The sequence below is a fragment of the Piliocolobus tephrosceles genome, chromosome 10, assembly GCF_002776525.5.
Source record: "Piliocolobus tephrosceles isolate RC106 chromosome 10, ASM277652v3, whole genome shotgun sequence".
NCBI classification, from domain to species: Eukaryota; Metazoa; Chordata; class Mammalia; order Primates; family Cercopithecidae; genus Piliocolobus; species Piliocolobus tephrosceles.
In genome coordinates this window covers 39061313-39084792 of record NC_045443.1, presented here as the reverse complement: position 1 = coordinate 39084792, position 23480 = coordinate 39061313, and the positions used below count along the sequence as shown (strand labels likewise).

At 36.9% G+C, this 23480-nt stretch overlaps 1 protein-coding gene across 10 annotated transcripts in view; it reads left to right on the top strand.

Moving 5' to 3' along the window:
• YAF2 (YY1 associated factor 2) overlaps nucleotides 1–23480 on the top strand; it is a 79367-nt gene that overhangs the window by 14670 nt on the left and 41217 nt on the right. Inside the window, exons 2-7 of one of the 10 annotated variants that reach the window (XR_002724602.1) lie at nucleotides 4243–4376; nucleotides 6900–6933; nucleotides 7326–7431; nucleotides 10055–10126; nucleotides 10220–10319; nucleotides 21936–22035. The exons of 2 other annotated variants lie outside the window; for them this stretch is intronic. Coding sequence is in view for 1 of the 8 variants with exons in the window: in XM_023182824.2 (XP_023038592.1) it covers nucleotides 10055–10126 (72 nt within the window). In the remaining 7 variants the exon portion in view is untranslated. Of the gene's footprint in view, nucleotides 1–20; nucleotides 4377–6899; nucleotides 6934–7325; nucleotides 7432–9993; nucleotides 10127–10219; nucleotides 10320–21935; nucleotides 22036–23480 lie in introns of those variants that run through there. 7 more of the 10 variants (XR_002724601.1, XR_002724603.1, XR_002724598.1 and 4 more) reach the window with 7 other exon arrangements.

The following is a 23480-nucleotide window of genomic DNA, read 5'->3' as shown; positions in this document are numbered from 1 at the left end:
CTCTCTTTCATTTGTGATACAAATATTAAGAATCACTGATAATAATATAATCACTTTGATTATATGTGAATGTGTGAATGACTGGGTGTGTGTGTATGTATGATGTAAAGTTTGTATAGCTCCCTGACAATTTTTAGACATATGAATTAAACCATTTCATCTTTACGTGTTGTAACCCTGATCAGAGTTCCTTTGCACAACATTATACTTTACTTTTATAGAATATACTAGGGACAGTCAACCCAGAATGGCAGCAAGTAGATGATTTTTATGCCAGGGAGGTAGTTGCTCAACAGGTAAAGCTCTTGGTGCATTCGTGGAATAGGCAAAGTGATTTTGGGCTGCTTTCTTCTTTGTTCCATCCATTTTTGCTATTGATCTTTTGTCCCCCTAGATCCCAAAGTCTCTGCACTAATATTTATTTCTAGCCTACCTTCTAAAATGTTATGATTGCTTCACTTTTTATTTATTTCACCAACAGTTCTTCCTTTACTAGAATATCTTTTATGTTTTATTTAAGTCTGAATAAAGTAATTTTTCTAAATGCTAATGTAAAGAATCTGGGTTGTGGGGGGGATGGAATTTTATTTTTTCCTTAAGATAATAATTCTTTTTCTCATGATTATTGAAGTATTATGTATACATTAAAGATTTAAGGAAGTATAAGGAAGAAGATAGTAATGATTATCTTCATATTATCATTCCAGTCAGAAGTTAGCTACTTCTAAAATGTTGTGTTTCCACTCTGTAGTTTTGCATAGATATTAGCATTTAAAAGTGAAACTTGAGGTATCTCTCATTGGAAGAATGGGAAAAGAGTAGACTTTTTACCATTTTAGGACCCTCTCATGACCATTCTCACCTCATCTTGGTCCTCTAAGTCTCTGAGAAGTCCTCCAGTCTCTGAGAAGGCTCCAGTTTGTTTTGTCTTATTTAATTGAGCAGTTCTGAGTCTTATTTTTACCAGGGAACTTTGTTTTTCAATTTTAATATAGTGTGGAGATGTGCTGTTATGTAGGAGTTTGCTATCAAAGTGTGGTCCACAGACCAGTGGCGTTAGCATCACCTGGGAGCTTGTTAGAAACGTACAATCTCAGGCCTTACTGAGGACTTACTGAATCAGAACCTGCACTTTAATAGGATCTTTGGGTTATTTATATGCACATTAAAGTTTGAGAAACACTGCTCTCTTTTTTCCAGATAAGATAATGAGGTGGACAGGGGTCTGAAGTTTTCATCCCACTTAGAGCTGCTTTTTCCAAAGAGCTTTTCCCTCACGTTTTTGTGTGTGCATGTGTGTGTGCAGGCAGGGTTGTATGTATAGGTATGTGCTTGGCATGCATATGTGTACAGGAATGTGGGTATGTGGGCATCTCTCTGTGTCTATATCTCTGGTCCCCCTTTCTGTTTAGCAGATACTTCTTTGAATGAGCTTAATGAACTCTCATATCCAAAAATACTTTCTCTGTTATACCTCCTATCTCTTACCGCTGCTCCCAATATCTGTACACAGCTGTACATTCCTTCAACCAGCTCATCGAAGGACATGTTTGGGAAGCCTCCTGTGAAAGAGCAGGCTTCAGGAAATAAGAGGGTAAAGAGGAGAGAGGTTTGCCTGTTAGAATCAAGTAACAAGCTTTTTGGGGTAGAAGAGACCTGACTTTCCCTCAGGAGGGCCCAGTGGTTTCAAATTGTGTTGACTGGATCCCTGTGGTTTCATGGAATTGGCTCAGTGGGAGCAAGCAAGTGGGGCTCTGTGGTTGCCCACTTCACACTTCACTTCATCCAGATCATTTATACTATTATATATTTTATTAGGATTTCTCTTAATTTTTATTTTATGTGTTTTGCAAAACATTTTTTGTGGAAAATCACTGCCCTGTTTTACCACTCAAATTCTGTTCATCTCAGGCTAGGTTAATTGTGACTGGACTACCTACCGTCACATTTCAAAAAGAAGAGCTATTAGTGAGTTTTGTAGGGTGGCAGGAGAGATTTGAAGCTTTCTTTCTTGAAAGCCCTTTCTCTTTCCCTCCTTCCCTATATCTTTCCTTTTCTCCCCCTACTCATCTTCTTAGACACATTTGTTCTGTTTAAGGACCAAAATTAGTAAGGCTCAGAGCTGCGTAATCGACTGATTAAATTAGTAATGAGTACTATAACTTACAGATGAAACATTTGTTAAATTTATAATGCTGTCAAATAATACATTTTGATAACATTTAATAAGATTATTTTGGGAGACAACCATAATCCCAAAAGATACGGTCCTGAATGCCATAATCTCAAATGTTGAAATCTTGAAAAATCAACATCCTTAAAGTCTAAAATCCCCCAAATCACAATCCTAAAAGGTCAAAATCCCAAAAATGTATTCTGGAAAAAATAATACATTTTTTAAAAGACACATAGATTTTAAAAAGGGGATTTATTTGAGAAACAGATAAAAACAGAACAATTCATAGGCCATTTTATGCAGTAAAATAGGCAAAACATTTTTGCAAGCATAGATACTCAGGTATACTAACAGTCATGCAGATACAACAGTTAAAAGCAGGCAAACCATATTCATAAGTCAAAAAGGGAAATGTATAAATGCATATCACTGTGGTTGGTAATTGTGTGCACCCAGCTTTATAACTGCAGTAATCTGAAATACCGTGAAATACCTAAGCCTTGATGACATCGATAATCATCAATGTGTGTGTGTGTGTGTGTGTGTGTGTGTTTCCTAGTGGCCTCATGTAGACTGTCACATAAAAATTTGGACCTTACCAGTAAGTTTTAACGTCTAGAAAGTACTTTGGTAGTGTAATAGGAGTAAGCAGTATATATAGACTTAAGAATTAAGCAGGTGAAAGCAGAATTTTTTACTGTTTTCCATAGTTAAATAATACATCTGTTTTCAAGGTTGGGATTGTCTGAGCATGGTCGTGGTTTGTTTTAGGCCACTGTGCCCTTTTATGTATTATGCTGTTTCTTCGGCCCTCCACTTCCCCATCCTCCACAATTTCATGGTCTTTATGATCATTCAGGCTTCATCTCTGAAGGCTAAGCATTCCCTTGTCTCTAGGTCAGAATGAATGTCCTCTCAATTACTCTTAAAGCATTCTATGCTAAAAGTGATGATGTATTTACACAGTGTATTGAAAATATTTTGTGTTTGTTTCTTTCCTTCCTGAGGGCCATACCATTGGTCCATTATCACATTTCAGTTTAAATTCCCTCCTTGACATTCATATTCATGTGGTTTTTTGGTCGTAATTAAATATAAGTGATGAAATGAATTTAGCACATTTCTTAGTTAATAATAAGGATAATTGTAATAATATTAAAATTCTCAATGCCTATCACAATGCCTTGTGTAGGTACTGATAATACTTAAATGAACTGCAAAAGGCCCTTTATTATATATCTGATTCTGTTGCTGCTTTAAACTGCTTTCCACTGCTTGTTTTTTTAAGGAATATTTATGTAATTTCATATTTTTGTGAGTTAGTTGGAATATGTTTAATTATACCCATTTTACTGGATAGAAGAACTTACGTCGGTCTAAGCTACCTGCATGTTCAATTATCAGCAGTTTTAAAAATGTTTTCTTTTACCATCAATATAATGCATGATGGAAACCACAGCTGATAGATTTTATTCTCTCTTGTGTCATGCTTGCTTACTTGCTGAATCTTAACTAGAGGCAGAGAAACCATTTAGTGGCAGCCATTTTGATAGTCTAGGCAAGAGGCACTAATGTCCTGAACAAGGGGGATGCCAGATAGGAGAGAGAAATGAATGTATAGATGTGTTTAGGAGAGATCTGTAGGACTTGATGGTTGATTGGATATGGTTGTGGGAGGGAGGAAGTTGGGTTGTAGTGAAGGGGAGGTATCAAGGATGAATCTTAGGATTCTGGCTTAAGCAATTGAGTGAGTGGTGTGTGTTCTCACTGAGATAGCAAATAGGAAGACAGGTTTAGGGGAAGGTAATAGTTTACCTATAGATTTGTTGAATTTGGGGTGCCTGGGGAAAATCTGAGAGGGAAGATCTGTGAAGCAGTTTGGATATGTTGGGTAAGGCTTAGGAAGGAGGAAAGGGCTGTAAAGACATATTTGATAGTCATTAGTACACATGATTTGAGTTGAAGCTGTAGAAGCAGATAAGACAGATGAGGGAGGGAATAGATTGCATACCATGAGAAAAGAGACCTAGGAGAGACTTTTGAGGAACATCTTTATTTTTTTACAGTGATAGGAGAAGAGCATCCCACAAAGAAGAAGAAAGAAATGGAGAAGGAAAAGAAAATCAATAGGGAGTAAGAAAGCCGGGAGAGTGTAACAATACAGAAACAGAAGGAAGAGGATATTTTCAAAAAGAGGGGGGTGTGTTCAGCCATGTCCAATGGCTTTTACTTTCATCAGACAGAATCTTAATTTTTCTCTCAAGTTCCATGTAATATTTGTTTTAGTAAGTCTGGCATTTAGATTTGTATTTTTAAGTTGTAACAAGATAATAATTCTGCATAGTGCTTGTCCTCAGCTTTTCATGTTACAATAATTCTGATTTATATTTATAGGCTAAATAAAGCAGGTTAATATTGGTAGATAGGAAGATGAGTAAAATTATGTTAGTAATAACTTTGTTTCCCAAGGATATAATTATCTAGTAATATCTATCTTTAAGTCTATGCTTCTAATGATGACTTTAGATTATAGCTACAATATGTGATAGAATTAACAACAAAAATCCCAAAACTTTGGGTCCTTCTTGGTGTCAGGAATTTAAGTGGTAAGTAAATGTACAGTAACTTTATTTATTTTTTGAGAGGGAATCTCGTTCTGTTGCCTAGGCTGCTGGAGTGCAGTGGCACGATCTCGGCTCACTGCAACCTCTGCCTCCTGGTTTCAAGTGATTCTCCTGCTTCAGCCTCCCAAGTAGCTAGGACTACAGGCGCCACCATGCCTGGCTAATTTTTTTTTGGTGTTTTTGGTAGAGACAGGGTTTCGCCATGTTGGCGAGGCTGTCTTGAACTCCTGACCTCAGGTGATCCGCCCGCCTCAGCCTCCCAAAGTGCTAGTGAGCCACTGCGCCCGGCCACTGTATGGTAGCTTTGAAAACTCCTGGGAGATTGCATACTTAATTGTGAGGGAATATGTGTGGTTTCAAGAAACCTTCATTTTCTGTTTTTAGGAGGAATGAATCATAGCACTCTTTAATGATTGGTTAACCAAGCAAATCATAGAACTTCTTTTAAAACTTCATTTGTTCTATAAAGTAACAGCTATCTGTGAAGTACACTGGATTTTTTTTTTTTTTTTATTTCAATTTTTTATATATATGAGGTCTCACCATGTTGCCTAGGCTGGTCTTGAACTCCTAGGCTCTTGGGATCCTCCCACCTCAGCCTCCCAAAATGCTGGAATTACAGGTGTTAGCCATTGCACCCAGCCTACAGTGGATTTCATATGATTTACAATGCCTAAAGATTCAGGTTTCAGGAGTGCTGAATAGCAAAGTTATTTAGAACATAGGCAGAATAAGAAAGGAATACTCTTTCTTATTCTAGAGTCTATAGAATCTAGAAAGACTCTAGAACTAAAAATCAGTGAGTGACTTTTGAATTTCACAAGTATTTTAATTAACCATTAAACATTAAAATGCTATTTTGAGGCAGGTGTTGGGCCGGGTAATGGAGTTACAAAAGAGAACAAGACACATCCTTACCCTCATGAAATTTGTTTATTTATTAATTTAATTAATTTATTTAAGATGGAGGAGTCATGCTCTGTTGCCCAGGCTGCAGTGCATTGGTGCCATCTCAGCTCACTGCAACCTCTGCCTCCCAGGGTCAAACGATTCTCCTGCCTCAGCTTCCTGAGTAGCTGGGACTGCAGGCGCCAGCCACCACACCTGGTTAATTTTTGTATTTTTAGTAGAGAAGGGGTTTTACCATGTTGGCCAGGCTGGTCTCGAACTCTTGACCTCAAGTGATCCATCCGCCTCAACCTCCCAAAGTGCTGGAATTACAGGCGTGAGCCACTGTGCCCGGCCAGCCCTCACGGAATTTAAGTTGCAAACAAAAAATACAAAAAGAAAAAATCATTGCAAACTGTGGCAATGACAGGAATTACTTGAAATAGGTGAAGAGGAGAGGCTTCTGTGAATGGGTGGCATTTAATCAGAAAGCAGATGGATAAGAGGAGGCTGGGCATGGCGGCTCACACCTGTAATCCCAGCACTTTGGGAGGCTGAGGCCATTGGATCACTTGAGCTCAGGAGTTCGAGACCAGGCTGGGAATGTGGCAAACCCTGTCTCTACAAAAAGTACAAAAATTAGCCGGGCATGGTAGCATGCACCTGGTTTCCCAGCTACTTGGAAGGCTGAGTTAGGAGAATGGCTTGAGCCCAAGAAGGGGAGGTTGCAGTGAGCTGAAATTGTGCCACTGCACTCCAGCCTGGGCAAAAGCCAAACCCTATCTCATAAAAAGGGATAAGAGGAGGTATTTGTGAAAGAGTTATGGTTAACAGCAAGTTGGAAGCCCTTTGGTTAGTTTGTTTTACATTGAGCAGAGACTAGTGATAGTGAGGCAGAGGGTGAGTGGCATCAGATGAAGGTGAACAAGTGAGTAAAATGCCAGATCACAATTTAGTTGTAAATAATGTGACATTGAGATTTTATTGGAAGTGTAATGAGAAGCCATTTAATGAATTTAAGTGTAGAAGTGCTCTGTGGCTTCTGTAAGGAGAATGGACTGGCAGCCTGCAGTAATGTGTAAATAGAAAGACTAGTTGGGCTATTCTTCTAATTAGGTGAAAGATAATGGGGCATTAATATTTTGAGATTAGATAAAAGAGAATGAGTTTGTTCCTTACTGTTACTAATACTTTTATGTTTCCATAAAAAGGTCATTAATATACACACAATGAAGACTTTTTAAGGTATGGCATTTCAGTACTTATGGTTTTATATGTACTTTTAAAATGATAATGAAATTATTAAAGCAGAATGATTTGCATGAATATGTTGAAATGTAAAAGAGGAATTTCTATTTTAAAAAGTTATTTATTCAATGGAAGTAAAAAAGGATGACTTTTCCTAAGGAAGGAAAATGAGACATTTGGAGCCACTCAAGTTGGCTTGAGACAATTGAAATTTGTGATGTTAGAAAAATTTGTCATTGTTTTATAAAATCAGTTTTATACAGAAATTATTCACTTTAGAGATGGCAATTAAGAATTGACTTGAAAAGTAATATAAGGGTTCAAAATCTGGTCAGATTAATTTAAATAATATAATAGAATTTTGTTCTTTTTCCCACTTTTTCTCTCAGAAGCCTGCAGTCATCTTAGGGCTCAACTGAGGAAGGATCCGTTTGCAAGCTCACTCATGTGGTTGTCAGCAGACCTTAGAACACCTGCTTCCACATTAACTCACAGGTCTGTTGTCAGGCCTCAGGCATCTGGCTGTTGGCCAAAGACATCAGTTTATTGCTATGTGGGCTTGTCTTTTTCTATAGGCTCAGAACGTGACAGCTTGTTCGCCCCAAAGCAAGATATCTGGACAGTGAGAGAAAGGCCCGCCTTGGACTCCCAGAGTGCTGGGATTACAGGTGTGAGCCACAGTGCCAAGCCTCTTAATGACATCTTTTATATTAGCTTATACCATTAGAATAAAATATTTGCATTATTGCTCCTTGATCTGTTTTATCACTATAAACATGTAAGACCTTTGTGCTATGTACTTACTCCAGTGACTAGGAGTCTAGTAAACTAGAAAAGTTACTTAGATGACCCTTTTCTGATATTTATTCCAATTAGAAATGGAGGTCTGTGTAGTACCCCTGTTTGAATGGGTCATTTAAAAGTGAATGAATTTATTACTGTTGTACTTAATTCAAATTTATAGAAAAAATGCTTGCATTTACCCAAGGCAATTTGTATCTTAAATTTAAGTAAGAATCTAGCACAGATCTTGACAATCTTGACAGGTGTGTTGTCAACCCTAACAAATACAAATATGACCTCATAACAGGATTGAAATACAAGATTTTCGTTAGAATTACATTTTGAATTTGATTTTGTAGAATGATTTTACAGACCGTTTTATCCCTTTTTTTGTTTTTGTTTTCTTTCGTTTATTCAGTGGTCAGTTAGTATTCTTAAAGGAAAAGCTATACACTTTCTTTGTTTCCATAGAATGAAGAATCATGAAATCATAAGTTTCTTGAAGGAAGGAGGTGATTATTTAGAAGCATGATGGTAAAGGGTATTAAAATGTATCTGTAGCAAGTACCTGCTAGTGTAGTTACTAGTGTTAGAAGTCATCACTGCTGTGGCACAATAAAATGAATATGATGAATATGTATTGATTAATATGTATTCATTCAGTTAAAAGGAATATAATATCTTCATATGAGCTTGAAGAAATTTCTTTTGGAGGGATTTTTTTCTTTTGAATAGAAATAGTTTTATTTCAATGACGGCCATTTTTAGGCAATTATTTTAAAAGTTTCTTTAAAAATTTGCTATATTTCTTTTGTACAAGTGTTTAAAATTAACATTATTAATGTCAATGATTGGCATACGTTTATGTGTTTGTGGTTGGTGTGTTAGTAGGTGATACGTGGTTAAAGACTTTTATTTTTGAGATGAAATCTTGCTGTGTTTCCCAAGCACAATCTTGGCTCACTGCAACCTCCGCTTCCTGGGTTCAAGCTATTCTCCTGCCTGAGCCTCCTGAGTAGCTGGGATTTTAGGCACCTGCCACTATGCCTGGCTAATTTTTGTATTTTAGTAGAGATGGGGTTTCACCATGTTAGTCAGGCTGGTCTCGAACTCCTAACCTCAGGTGATCCTCCCACCTTGGCCTCCCAAAGTGCTGGGATCACAGGCGTGAGCCACCGTGCCCAGCTGACTTTTTTTTTTTTTTTTTTGGAGACAGAGTCTCCCTCTGTTGCCCAGGCCTGAGTGCAATGACATGACTTGGCTCGTTGCAGCCTCCACGTCCTGAGTTCAAGCAGTTCTTCTGCCTCAGCCTCCCGAGTAGCTGGGATTACAGGCGCATGCCACCACGCCTGGCTACTTTTTGTATTTCTAGTAGAGATGGGGTTTTACCATGTTGGTCAGGCTGGTCTCGAACTCCCAACCTCAGGTGATCCACCTGCCTTGACCTCCAAAAGTGCTGGGATTACAGGCATGAGCCACTGCGCCCGGACGACTTCCTTTTTCCTTTTCTTTTTTTTTTTTGAGACAGAGTCTCGCTCTGTCATCCAGGCTGAAATGCAGTGGCACGATCTCCGCTCACTGCAACCTCTGCTTCCCAGGTTCAAGCAGTTCTCGTGCCTCAGCCACCCGAGTAGCTGGGATTACAGTCGTGCACCACCCTGTCCATCTAATTTTAGTGTTTTCAGTACAGATGAGGTTTTGCCATATAGGCCAGGTTGGTCTCGAACTCCTGATCTCAGGTGATCTTCTTGCCTCAGCCTCCCAAAGTGCTGGGATTACAGGCATGAGCCACCATGCCTGGCCTGGTTAAAGACTTGAGTGATAAAATGGGAATTGTATCAATGCATTTTATCAGAATTCTAACATATTGTTAGTCCACCATGGTGGCTTCCATACCAAAAATCTAGTGAATGTTAATGACAATGGCTAGTTAAGAAATAATAGATTTTGACCAACTAATTATTCTTGTACTAATATAAAATACAATGATATTGTTTTAGCAAAATGAAATAGCCTGGTGGCTGATATTTTTGTATATTAAAATATAGCAGCCATTATAGTAGACATTTTAAAATGAAACCATTCTAATGATTTTCTTTTCCTTATGTTTCTGATAATGTCAGAAGTTTCCCCTGACATTATATTTAGCAAATTGTTTCCATATTTACTTTGATATATGCATATATAGTTATCTAGTGAATTTACACTTTCCCCTGTAGTTCTGCGTTTAATTATAATATCAAATAAAATGAAATAATCTTCTTATTCTGATAGAGAAGAAAAAGCTGGATCACTTACCAGTAACTGGAGTTCTCCTATTGGGTAATCTCCACAGATCCACATTGTTTGAAGTTATTGTGAGTGCCTCGAAGACCAAGGAACCGTTGAAATTTCCAATTTCAGGAAGGTAAGCAAGTGCACTGAAGCATGTCTCTAGCATCTCCCAAATCCCCTCCCCCAAACTTTCTTACATATACGTCTGTACTGCATGCCCCCTCAGTTCCAGTGGATGCCCATCAGGAAGATTCTCATGCTGGACAGAAGGGCAAGAGAGGTGGATCTGTGAGGGAAAAGACCCAATAGGATAACTCAAGTTACTGGTAAGTAATCTGGTTTTCACAAACTTGAGATTTTTTTTTCCCACAAATTTTGTCCCTTGAGAAGGAATTTAATTGAAAAGAAAGGAAGTTATTTGGGATAGCTTCTTTTTGTATGTTTGATGTGGATTGTGGAAAGTATTGTATGGACAGTAAATACTGAGCTATTAATGGGTGTATGAGTGAAAAGTATGACATTAATTTTAAAGTATCTTATTTACATAATAGCTGCTTCTAAAAGATTATACATTTACTTGGCCAGGGTTGGTGACTCACGCTTATAATCCCAGTACTTTCGGAGGCCAAGGTGGGTGGATCACCTGAGGTCAGGAGTTCAAGAACAGCCTGACTAACATGGAGAAACTCTGTCTCTACAAAAAATAGAAAATTAGCCGGGCATGGTGGTGCATACCTGTAATCCCAGCTGGTCGGGAGGCTGAGGCAGGAGAATTGCTTGAACCTGGGAGGCGGAGGTTGCGGTGGGCCGAGCTTATGCCATTGCACTCCGGCCTGGACAACAAGAGTAAAACTCCGTCTCAAAAAAAATTGCACATTTACTGCCTTTTAGTAAATGGTGTAGTTGTTCTAAAGCAATATAGGGAAGCTAAACGTTGAATTCTTTTATACATTGCTTTATGATATTGCTTTTTTGAAGTAAATATTTACACAGTAAAATTTATGGAGATATCATATTTGGTGAATTTCTTTTGGCACAGTAGTACTAACCAGCAAGGATCGTTTAATTAACTAGCACTTTTTTTTTTCTTTTGAGACAAATCTGGCTCTTATCGCCCAGGCTAGAGTGCAGTGGTGTGATCTTGGCCTACTGCAACTTCTACCTCCTACGCATAAGCCAGCCTCCCACTTCAGCCTCCTGAGTAGCTGGGACTACAGTTGCACACCACCATGCTCAACTAATTTTTTTATTTTTTATAGAGATGGCGTGTTGCCATGTTGCTCAGGCTGGTCTGGAACTTACGAGCTCAAATGATCTGCCCACCTTGGCCTCCCAAAGTGTTGGGATTACAGGTGTGAGCCACCACTCCTGGCCTGACAAGCACTATTTTTTTTTTTTGACTAGCACTTCTTAATGATAGTTTTCAGTGTATCTTGAACTTCATTGAAAAATATATTTGAAAAATAATATAGGATATGTTGCAATTATATTTACCACTTCCTTATTTGTAATGAAAAGACTTGATGTGAAGTGTAGCAGAATTGGTTCATTTTAAGCTCTCTGATTTCCTCAGGTACCAAATAACTTACTGAATTGATATTTGTAAATATTACTATATAATTAGTTTCTTGGTTCTCATTTTTCTCCCACTCATTTTGCATTATTACTAGGGTTACTATTTCTAAAAAGGCATTTTAAATATAAAGAGCTTGTAGTGGTGTCCTGCTTATAGCTGTTTTACAAAACTTTCATCCGTTTTCTGGATACTTGAGGCCTGCTACTATAACAATTCCATCCTGTTTATCCAGCCTTAATTTCTTCAGTTTGAAACTTTTGTTTATTCTTACCTGGATAGTTATATTTACACTTGGTTTGTGGTTTCTGACTTTCTTCAGGTAAACTTCTCTCCGTTCTTATTTCTGTACTTTAAAGTTGAGGCAAGTCTTACCCCTTTTATCAGTCCTTTTATGCTAGTATCTTTGTTATCTCCAATTCTTCAGTAGAAAAGTGGGATGTCTGTAAGATTGTATTAATTCATGGAATTTACTTAATACAGTGCCTTAGCAGCACCCAGTTAATACCCTTATTGGCTAGTATTCGGCTGTAGATTGATCTTAAACGTTTTTGTGGTTATGGTTAGCTGAATGATACAGTTTAGCCCTTAAATATTAGCTTTAGGTTGTATTGCCATTTTTTAATTTTAATTTTAATTTATTTCATGTAATTTTTATTTTTTATTTTTTGAGACAGAGTCTCACTGTGTTGCCCAGGCTAGATTGCAGTGGCGTGAACTCCGCTCACAGTTGCTCCCAGGTTCAAGCAATTCCCTTGCCTCAGCCTCCCAAGTAGCTGGGATTACAAGCATCTGCCCCCCACGCCTGCCTAACTTTTTTGTATTTTTAGTAGAGACAGGATTTCACCATGTTGGCCAGGTTTTGAACTTCTGACCTCAAGTGATCTGCCCGCCTTGGCCTCCCAAAGTGCTAGGCATGAGCCACAACGCCTGGCCATATTGCTATTTTTAAAAAATATACAGCTCTTTTTAAAAAAATTTTATTATTTTATTTTTTACACAGGTATGTTGTGTAATAAAAATATGCAACTCTTAAACTGAGTTTTTAGGTTCTTTGAGAGCAAACATAGTTTGCCTTTTTTTTAAGATTTTTTTTAAAGATATTTATGGTTTATCTTACTAGTTCCTAACATCAGTGACTGAGATTAAATCATCCCCACTGAAACATTAGCTTTTCTTATAGATTCATGAATACACCCACCAGTTTTTTGTTTATTTGTTTTGTTTTGTTTTGTTCGAGACGGAGTCTCACTCTGTCGCCCAGCCTGGAGTGCAGTGGCGTGATCTCGGCTCACTGCAAGCTCCACCTCCTGGGTTCACGCCATTCTCCTGCCTCAACCTCCCGAGTAGCTGGGGCTACAGGTGCCCGCCACCACGCCCAGCTAATTTTTGTAATTTTAATAGAGACGGGGTTTCACCATGTTAGCCAGGATGGTCTTGATCTCCTGACCTCGTGATCTGCCCGCCTCAGCCTCCCAAAGTGCTGGGATTACAGGTGTGAGCCGCTGCGCCCAGCCTACACTTACCAGTTTTTTTAATCTATGAAGCAGATTCATTTGCCTCATCAATCTTATTTGTACTGCATTTTTTTCTTAAAAACAATTTTTCCCTTTAAAAGCTGGTATAGTGAAATTCTAATTATTTAATATGATAATAATTTATCTTGTGGCATATAAAAAAAGTGTATAGTTTTGAGAGCATAGAGTGGCTTCCCTTAAAGATTTAGTGTTAGAAAACAAAGTGGAAATACAGTATCCTTGATTTTTGCAGTTTGAATATCTTAGATTATTGCTTTTTTCCCAGAAATGAAGGAAGGAAATGCTCTTTGACAGATTGCCTCTTCTAAATAATCATCAGAAAGCAGTTTGTCCAATCATTAGACAAGCCAAGATAAAGAACATTTAGTCAGATGACTTAAATACTAGTTTTGAATCTACTGCTGCATGTCTTTGTACAATTCTGTTCAATCTCATAGTTTCTTTGGTGTGAATGATATGGTCATTATATTGAGAGTGTTATTGAAATATGGAGAAATATATTGAAATATTCCAAGTGAAGTATCATGTTGGGCTCAGGAGTGGGTTCAGAAAAAAATAATGTGTGGAAATTTGGGTATGGTGTGTGCATGTATATGGAGAGAGAGGAAAAAAAGGTAAAGCGAAAGTTGTAAATGTTCACAATTTTGAATCTAGGTAGAAGGTATATGGGTCATTGTACTTTCAACTTTTCTATGGCTTTGAAATTTTTTAAAGAGTTGGGGAGAAAGTGTTTTAAAAAGAACTTTGTGCTTCAGTTTCTCTAATTCTAAAATGGGAATAATAGAACTTTTCATGCCTTGAAGCAGGTAGGCACAGTGGGATAACATTTGGCAGAAGAGCAGCCAAGAGAATTCCTAAAAAGTGATTGTTTTTTTTTTTGTCATTAAAGAAGAGCTTTATAATGGAGAACTTTTCAAAGAACATTTTGCCTAAGCTGTTTTAGCTTAAAATTTGTCAGTTACTTTTTTTTTTTTTTTTAAATACAGACTCTTACTCTGTTGCCCAGCCTGGAGTGGAGTGGCGTGATCTTGGCTCACTGCAGCCTCCGCCTCCTGGGTTCAAGCGATTCACCAGTCTCAGCCTTGTGAGTGCTAGGTCTACAGGTGCGCACCACCGCGTCCAGTTAATTTTTGTATTTTTAGTAGAAATGGGGTTTCGCCATGTTGGTCAGGCTGGTCTCGAACTCCTGACTTCAGGTGATCTGCCCTCCTCAGCCTCCCAAAGTGCTGGGATTACAGGTGTGAGTCACTGCACCCGGCCAGACATCAGTTACTTTTTTTTTTTTTTTTTTTTTTTTTTAACTAAGAGCATATTGCATTATAATTGAACAAAAACAGTTACTTCAGAAACAATAAATATTTATGTAAAATAACCAATTAAAATCTTGAAAAATATAGCTTGTAATAAAATAACTCAATAAATGAGTAAAACAATAGAAGATTTGACACAGCTAAAGAGAGAAGTTACTAATTTGAAGAAAGAAATGAGTACTTCTCCAGACAAGCACAGAGAAATGAAGAGGTGAAAAATATGGAAGAAAAGATGACACTTAGAGGATAGACTGAGCAGTTCCCATATAGATCTAATTGGAGTTTTAGAAGAGCGCATACACAAAATAGTGGAGAAGCAATTTTAAAGGAAAAATGATTAAGAATTTTCAAGAATTAAAATACAAAATGGAAATTACAAAATGATTAGAACTAAATGACAACAGAAGTACTGTATCAAAATTTGAGTGATGCACAAAAAAATGGTACTTGGGGATAAAGTTATAATCTTTAATGAATGTATTAGATTGAAAGATTGAAAATAAATGAGCCAGCTGTTCAATTTAAAAAACTATAAAAAGAGTAGAGCCAAAGGAAGAAGAGGAAATAATAAAAATGAAAATAGAACTAGAAAATAATCAGCAATGCCCGGGGGCGGTGGCTCACGTCTGTAATCCCAGCACTTTGGGAGGCTGAGGCAGGTGGATTACGAGGTCAGGAGTTCAAGACCAGCCTGGCCAAGATGGTGAAACCCTGTCTCTACTAAAAATACAAAAATTAGCCAGGTGTGGTGACAGGCGCCTGTAATTTCAGCTACTCGGGAGGCTGAGGCAGAGAATTGCTTGAATCTGGGAGGTGGAGGTTGCAGTGAGCTGAGATCGGGCCACTGCACTCCAGCCTGGGTGACAGAGCGAGACTCTGTCTCAAAAGAGAAAGAAAATAAGCAGCAGCAATAAAAACAATGTTGCGATCAGTCAAAGCTGATTATTTTCAGTTGATTCTGGAAATACCCAAGAAAAACAGATGAGACTAATAGTCAAATTTAATAAAGAGGTATCAGTACAACTATAATGGTGATTTTTAAAATTATAAGAAATTGCTAATTATGTATATGTATATAAATTTTAAAAATGAGAGTTTCATTTTCTAGTAATTTTTTTTTTTCAAATTTGTCTGTACAAGAAAAAGAAACCAAAAACCATTAAAGAAATTGAAGCTGTAATAAATTTCCCCAAGAGGAATAGGTGTTTTTGTAATAATATCTTTATTGAGATATTCACATACCATATTACTTACCTGGTTAAAATATACAATTCAGTAGATTTTAGTATTTTTACAGAGTTTTGCCAAGAGTTACTATAGTCATTTTTAGAACATTTTCATCTCTCCTAACCCTCTATCCTTAGGCATCTACTAATCTACCTCTTATTTCTATAGATTGGCCTGTTCTGGACAGTTCATAAAATGGAATTATACAATATGTGTTTTGGGAGGGGTTGATTTCTCTCACTTAGCATGTTTTTAAGGTTTATCCACATCGTAGCATATGTCAGTACACTTCATTCTTTTTTATAGCCAAATAATACATCATTGTATGTGGATATACCACATTTTGTTTATTCATTTATCAGTTGATGGATGTTTGTATTGTTTTGCACTTTCTGGTTATTATGAATAGTCCTTCTGTGAACTGTTATAGTCCTGTGTTGTTTCCAGGACCTCCCTCAGATGCTTTACGTCTCTGACATAAAAATGCCACAGTATTTGCATATAACCTGTGTACATTCTTCTATATGCATTACATGATCTCTAGATTACTTGTAGTATCTAATATAACCCAAATGCTCTGTAAATAGTTGTTATAGTACATATTGCTTAGAGAATAATGACAAGAGAAAAAAGTCTGTACATAGTATAGACACAACTTTTCCCCCCGAATATTTTCAATCTGCAGTTGGTTGAATCCATGGATATGGAGCGCTGACTATATATACCTAGGAGTGAAATCGCTGGGTCATGTGATACTCCATGTTTAAACTTTTGGGGAACTGCAAGACTGTTTTCCAAAGTGGCAGCATCATTTTATTTTCCCACCAGCAGTGTACAAAGGTTCACATTTTTCTGTAATGTCACCAATGCTTTTCATTATCTATCTTTTTAATTATTGCCTTTCTAGTTTGGGTGAAGTGGTGTCAGAAGGAATAGGTGTTTTTTTTTGGTTGATTTTTTTAGAGATGGGGTCTTGCTGTGCTGTTGAGGCTGTAGAGCAGTGGCTATTCACAGGCATGATCATAGTGTACTGTAGCTTCAAACTCCTAGCCTCAAGCAATTCTCCCACCTCAGCATCTCAAGTATGAAGGGATCGTTTTAATGATGATATTTGTAATTATAATTTGAGATATGCTTTTGGGGAACAGCTAATCCCAATCTTATACAAATTGACTCAGAGAACAGAAAAAGAGGGAAAGCTACTTTACCTGTTTATCAGGCAAGTTTAGTATTTAAATCTGGAATGGAAAGACTATACAAGGGAAAGTATACTACATTCAGTTTTACTTATGAACACAGACATATAACAATTTTAATTGGGATAGGAGTTTAGGATAGTTCAATATTTGAAAATTGTATCAATTTAATTTATAAGAAAATTTAGGAAAAAAATCTAGATAAATTTGGTAAAACTATATGTTAAAACTCAATACCCATTAAAGTTTTAAAAAATCACTCTTACAGTATGAACAGAAATGAACTTTTTTTCTTACAGTAAAGGCTACCTTTCAAATAGCAAGCATCATGCTTAATAGTGAAACTTCGGAAACATTCTCATTAAAGCCAAGTATAAGACAGATATATCTCTATCAATAAACAAAAAAGAAAGAAAATCCAAAAGGATTGGAAAGGAAGGGAAATGAGATGAGATTCTTCCTAGAAATGTTAAAAGAAATGAAGGTACTGTTTGTATTAATAAAAGAATTCAACATTGCTGGATACACGGTCAGCATTCAAACTAGCAGTAGCCAATTAAAAAATAAAAAATATCTCCTTTATATGAAATTCTATAAAGTACCCAACATTTTCTTGAAGGACATAAAATTAGACATGAATAAAAGGCAGGATATACTATATTTTTGGGTGGGAAGTTAAAATTTATTTAGTAGTAAATATTACTGAAAAGTTACTTTGTGAATTTTATGTAGTTTCAGACAAAAATCCCAGTATGATTTTTTTTGTGTGTGTGGAAAATGACCTTCATGTGCAAAATTAAAGGTTCAAGAATAACCAAGATAGTTTTGGAAGAAGAAAAAGAATGAGGAGGAAGTTCCTCTGTTGGATGTCACGATGAATTTAAAAATTATGGTATTTAGCCCCGGGCGTGGTGGCTCACGCCTGTAATCTCAGCACTTTGGGAGGAGGAGGCGGGTGGATCACCTGAGGTCAGGACCAGCTTGGCCACCATGGTGAAACCCCATCTCTACTACAAAAATTAACTGGGCGTGGTGGCATGTGCCTGTAATCCCAGCTACTTGGGAGACTGAGGTGGGAGAATCGCTTGAACCTGGGAGGCAGAGGTTGCAGTGAGCTGAGATCGTGCCATTGCACTCCAACCTGGGTGACAAGAACGACACTCCGTCTCAAAAAATAGAAATAAAAATTATGCTATTTAGATTGAAATACTACATACAATGACAAAGAACAAACTGCTATGCATAACATGGGATGAATCTCTCCCAGACTTAATGTTGAATGAAATTAGTGAGACACAAGGATTACATATTGTACGATTTCATTTATAGGAAGCTCAAAAACAAGTAGAAATAATCTATAGTGATAGAGATGAGAATTGTGGTCATCTTGGAAGCATGGTACTGATTGGGAGGGATCATGAAGGAGCCTCCTGGAGCATGAGGAATGTTAATAGTTCGGCCTGAGCTGAATCACACAGGAGTATATGTATTTAAAGGTCAAGCTGTCATTCAGTATTTGTGTGCTTTATGTAAGTACCTCTGTTAAAAAAAATTATGGCACTTGAAATATAGTATTAGTACAGGAAAAGACAAACTAATAAAAGAGAGAGTTCAGAAATGGATTCATACATATTTGGAACATTGGTGAAGGCTGGAAACATTCCCTGGCAGTAAGGAGAGAAAAAATAGACTGTCAAATTGGTTTTCTAGATGGGGGAAAAACTAGATCTCTGCTTCAAGCAATATGTGAAAATAAATTCCAGTTGAATTAAATAATACACGTGAAAAACTATTTTTTAGAAAGAGGATAATAGAGATGAGTATGCAACTTTAGGATATGGAAGATCTTTACCAAGTCAGGAAAAGAAGAATGAACCATCAAGGATAAAGACATTAAGGGTAAATGATTTTGCTGCCTCAAAAAGAAAAACTTGAGTTTAATAGAAGACATCAGGCTGGGCTTGGTAGTTCACACTTGTAATCCCAGCAATCTGGGGAGACCAAGGCAGGTTCACTTGAGGTCAGGAGTGCAAGACTAGCCTGATCAACATGGTGAAACCCTGTCTGTACAAAAAATACAAAAATTAGCCAGGCATGGTGGCACGTGCCTGTAGTCCCAGCTACTCAGAAACCTGAGACACTAGAATCGCTTGAATCCAGGAGGCGGAGGTTGCAGTGAGCCGAGATTGTGCCACTGACCTCCAGCCTGGGCTCGAAAAAAAAAAAAAAAGACATCATAAACCAAACTAAAAGATACATGACATACCTAGGAGGAGACACACACAATGTCTTTAATATTCGGTGGATTTGTGTCCAGACTATATAAAGATCAAAAGAATAAGATGATACACATAAAATGAACAATGGATATAAAGGCAATTAGCAGCAGAGGAAACGGAATTGGAATGGCTAATGAACTGGAAAGATGCTTAGTCTCATTTGTAGGGAAGTACAGTTGAAAATATATGAGCTATCAATTTTCACCCATTAGATTGCAAAGCTTAGGATGGGATGTTACACAGTTGAAAATGTGCATACTCTATTATCTAGCAGTTAATTACTATTCAAGGTATTAGTCTAGAGATACTTGAACACTTGCCCAAGGAGGAATGTACATGCATATTCATGTGGAAAAAATAATCTAAATGCCTGTCAGTAGGAACGCATGGATAAATAAGATATAATTATACAATGGAGAATTACCTAGATCTATATTTAGGCTATTATCATTAATTAGTATTTGTTTCAATTTAAGAAACACTTTGTACTTTCTGTGTCCAGGTTCTGTATTGTTTTAAGCCCTTTATGAATCTTAACTGTTGTAATCATTTTACAAGATTACAATTTTTACAATTCTGAAAAGTCAGAAAGAAGTACTATCATTATATTCGTTTTGCATATGGGAATACTGAAGCATAGAGGGGTAAATAACCTCACTCTCATAGCTAGTAAATAGCAGAGCCAAGATTTGAAGGTAGGATTTGAACCTAAGTTGTCTGGCTTCAGAGTCCACTATACCATGCTACCTTTTGATGTGTATGAATATGGAGATACCACCTAAATGTAAGGAAAAGTTCATTTCGGAATGATGTGTATAATGTGATCTCATTTACCCAAACTTATGACAGTGGTTGCCTCTGGATGTGGTTGCAAGGTGAGGGAGATACACTGATGGTGGTGAAAGGAAACTAGCTTTATGGAACTGCATGCTTTTCCTTAAAGAAGATGTACATTACTTTATAGCTTTTAAAATACTTATATGGAGTATAGGTATGTGCTTATTTTTGCAAAAAGAAACACTGGAAAGATTGACCTTTGTTGTTTTAATCTTCATTTCTTCTTGATACTGGTTTAGGATTATAAATTATGCTACTACAAAGACACATGCACACGTATGTTTATTGTGGCACTATTCACAATAGCAAAGACTTGGAATCAACCCAAATGTCCATCAGTGACAGACTGGATTAAGAAAATGTGGCACATATACACCATGGAATACTATGCAGCCATAAAAAAGGATGAGTTTGCGTCCTTTGTAGAGACATGGATGCAGCTGGAAACCATCATTCTTAGCAAATTATCACAAGAAGAGAAAACCAAACACCGCATGTTCTCACTCATAGGTGGGAACTGAACAATGAGCTCACTTGGACTCGGGAAGGGGAACATCACACACTGGGGAGGGGGGAGGGATTGCATTGGGGAGTTATACCTGATATAAATGATGAATTGATGGGTGCTGACGAGTTGATGGGTGCAGCACACCAACATGGCACATGTATACATATGTAACCTGCACGTTATGCACATGTACCCTAGAACTTAAAGTATAATAAAAATAAAAAAGAAAAAAAAAAAAAAAAAAAAGAAAAAGATTAGCTTGGTTCTGATGCAGTAGAGCAGCAGATAAGCACTGGGTGCTAGGGATAGGAAGGTGAATAGTTTTCAGCCTCTCTCTTTAAGGAGTTCAGCTTTACAGGGAAAGAGATAAGGAAAATAATTTTGATTCAGTTGATACATGCAAATCTGTTTTCTGCCTTGTTTCTCTATCCTTGTCACTTTACCTCCAAATACAAATAGGAAAAGGAGGAAATGTCTTGATTTGGGGCATGGGAAACAGGCAGTGAAATACTGATGAAGATCCCACTTCTATTCTTTTACAAAACTATCAGAGTGTAAACTCTGTAATGGTCAGATATCATAGCTTGTTCACCATCTTATCTCCAACATTTAGTATAATACCTTTTGCTTAGTAAACTCCTAGAGATGTTTGAATGGATAACTGATGCACTTTCAGATGTCACTCTCACATTAAAGCATCTTAACCCAAAAGTTCTCCTTAAACTGTTTGAGATACCTTCCATTGATTCCATTTCTTCCATTGGTTGTCAGGCACTAAGGTAATTTAACTGAGAACACTATATAACCTTGAATTGCTATGTGCCAAAGAATTCTGACTTGAGTAATGTTCTAATCTGTAGGAAATGTTGGGTCCCAAAAATCTATTTTATTTTTAACTGTGCTGAGTCTAATCCTTTTTTTTTTAAGCTAATAGTCTTTTAATATTGGAATAGTACAGTTGGTTTTCTCAGTCAGTATTACTGTATTTTGTGTCTTTGAGTTAGTGCTAGCTTGTAAAACTGTTATGTTCTGTATTTTGAAATTCCTAATTCCCTAAAACCACATTTTCTTCAAGTTTCCTGATAGGACCATAGACTGTTTCTGGATGGTATTAGTGTTTATAATATGAGAATTCCAGTGCCTTTTGAAATCTATTATGGTATTGCATAAAAAGTAATGGTACTATTTCATTTCATTCTAGTGAGAAAGGTGTGTGGATTTTTTGGTGGTAAATTGGAGTCCATGTATGTGTGATCCTCCCAACAGAGTGAATTTAAATATCTAAAGATTACTGAGAAAGGATAAACTTGAATAAATCATAGTGAACAATGTTTATGTCACTTTTTAAAGTTTTAACACTTGAGTAAATCCTGGAACAAAGCATATTATTATGTTTGATAGATTTAAACTATTGGTCAAATCCTGTTCCATGTGTACATAGTGTTTCTTTCTTACTCTGTAACCCTTTTGCCAGAGATAACAGGAAGAGAGCCTGGTTACCATTGGGTGGAACAATCCTGCCGGCTCAAGCCTCTGCCTAGAAATTTGGGTCATTCTCTTTTTTGGACAGTCTGGTAAGCTGTCACTGTTTTTCACCTTAAAATCATCTTGTCGAAGATATACCCAAGAGGAAATTAATACTAAAGGAACAAACAATATTAAATTCAACGAAAACGTTAAAATAGTCAGATGAAATTAAACATAGCTAATCTAGAATTGTAAAGTTTTTTTTTATATGAAGTGTTCAAAATCAGGGTATATTTTACATTTATAGCACATCTTAACTTGAACTAGCCACATTTTAAGTGGTCGGTACCCACATGTAGTTCCTGTATTGAACAGCACAGACTTAGAGCATTTGAAACAAGCTTTGGTGTTACGTAGTTCTGCTGTTTGAAAAAAGCTTTGGTGTTACATAGTTCTGCTGTTACTCCTCAATAAAGGTGCCTCAGCTATCTTTTCTTTTTTTGTTGCTTCACTTGTTCATGGGCACTCATCTTAACTATTAAATCATTTGTAGTCTGAAATCTGCTATCCATTTCTGAATTTTACAGAGCATTTAGGGCTTTCCATAAGTGTTCCCTGATACCTAGATCTACTTAATTTGTTTAGATAAAATGTAATGTTTCATTCTGATAAGCCTTTGTTTTGAGACAGGATCTCGCTCTGTTGCCCAGGCTGGAGTGCAGTGGTGCGAACTCAGTTCACTGCAACCTCTGCTTCTTGGACTCAAGCAATTCTTGCACCTCAGCCTCCCAAGTAGCTGGGATTATAGGCGTGAGCCATCAACACTTGGCTAATTTTTGTATTTTTTTTGTAGAGACAGAGTTTCGCCATGTTTCCTAGGCTGGTGTCAAACTCCTGAGCTCAAAGTGATCCACCTTGCCTCAGCCTTCCAAAGTACTGGGATTATAGGCTTCATTCTGATAAGCTTTTAATCAGAATATTGGCTCTGTTTTTTGTCAGAATATCAGACCCTCTACGTGGGCTAGAGTAGGTAGGATTATAATTATCATCATCTCCCTAAGGAAAGGTCACTAACTTCTTTTTTGCTTTAAAGTCATTGCTCTGAACCAGAAGGATTCCTTACATGATGACTTATATTTTTATAAGGTGAGGCCCAACATTTCACTCTATGGGAGTTGGATATGCTTTCCCTAGATGTTAATTGCTTAGAGGTTTTCAAATCAACTCATTTTGTTTTTTACTTTTTTTCCTAGTAGATGCTATTTGGGAGTGAACGTATTGCAAAGTAGAACTATATCTAGTTTGGTATGCCAAGGTATAACATAAGTGCCTTAATATTTTGATAGTCTGTTGCTTTCATCTGTCATAGATGAGGGACAGTTTAGAAGATTATTTTCAGTAAATGAATTTATAACTTCTAATACTAGTTATCCATGTATCCCAATAGCAGCTGAATTTTCTATAATTTATTTCAAATACTCTCAAACTTTACTCTTGTAAGATTAATTGGACTCTGATTATATAAATGTTAAGATTGTGAGGTTTTGGGGGT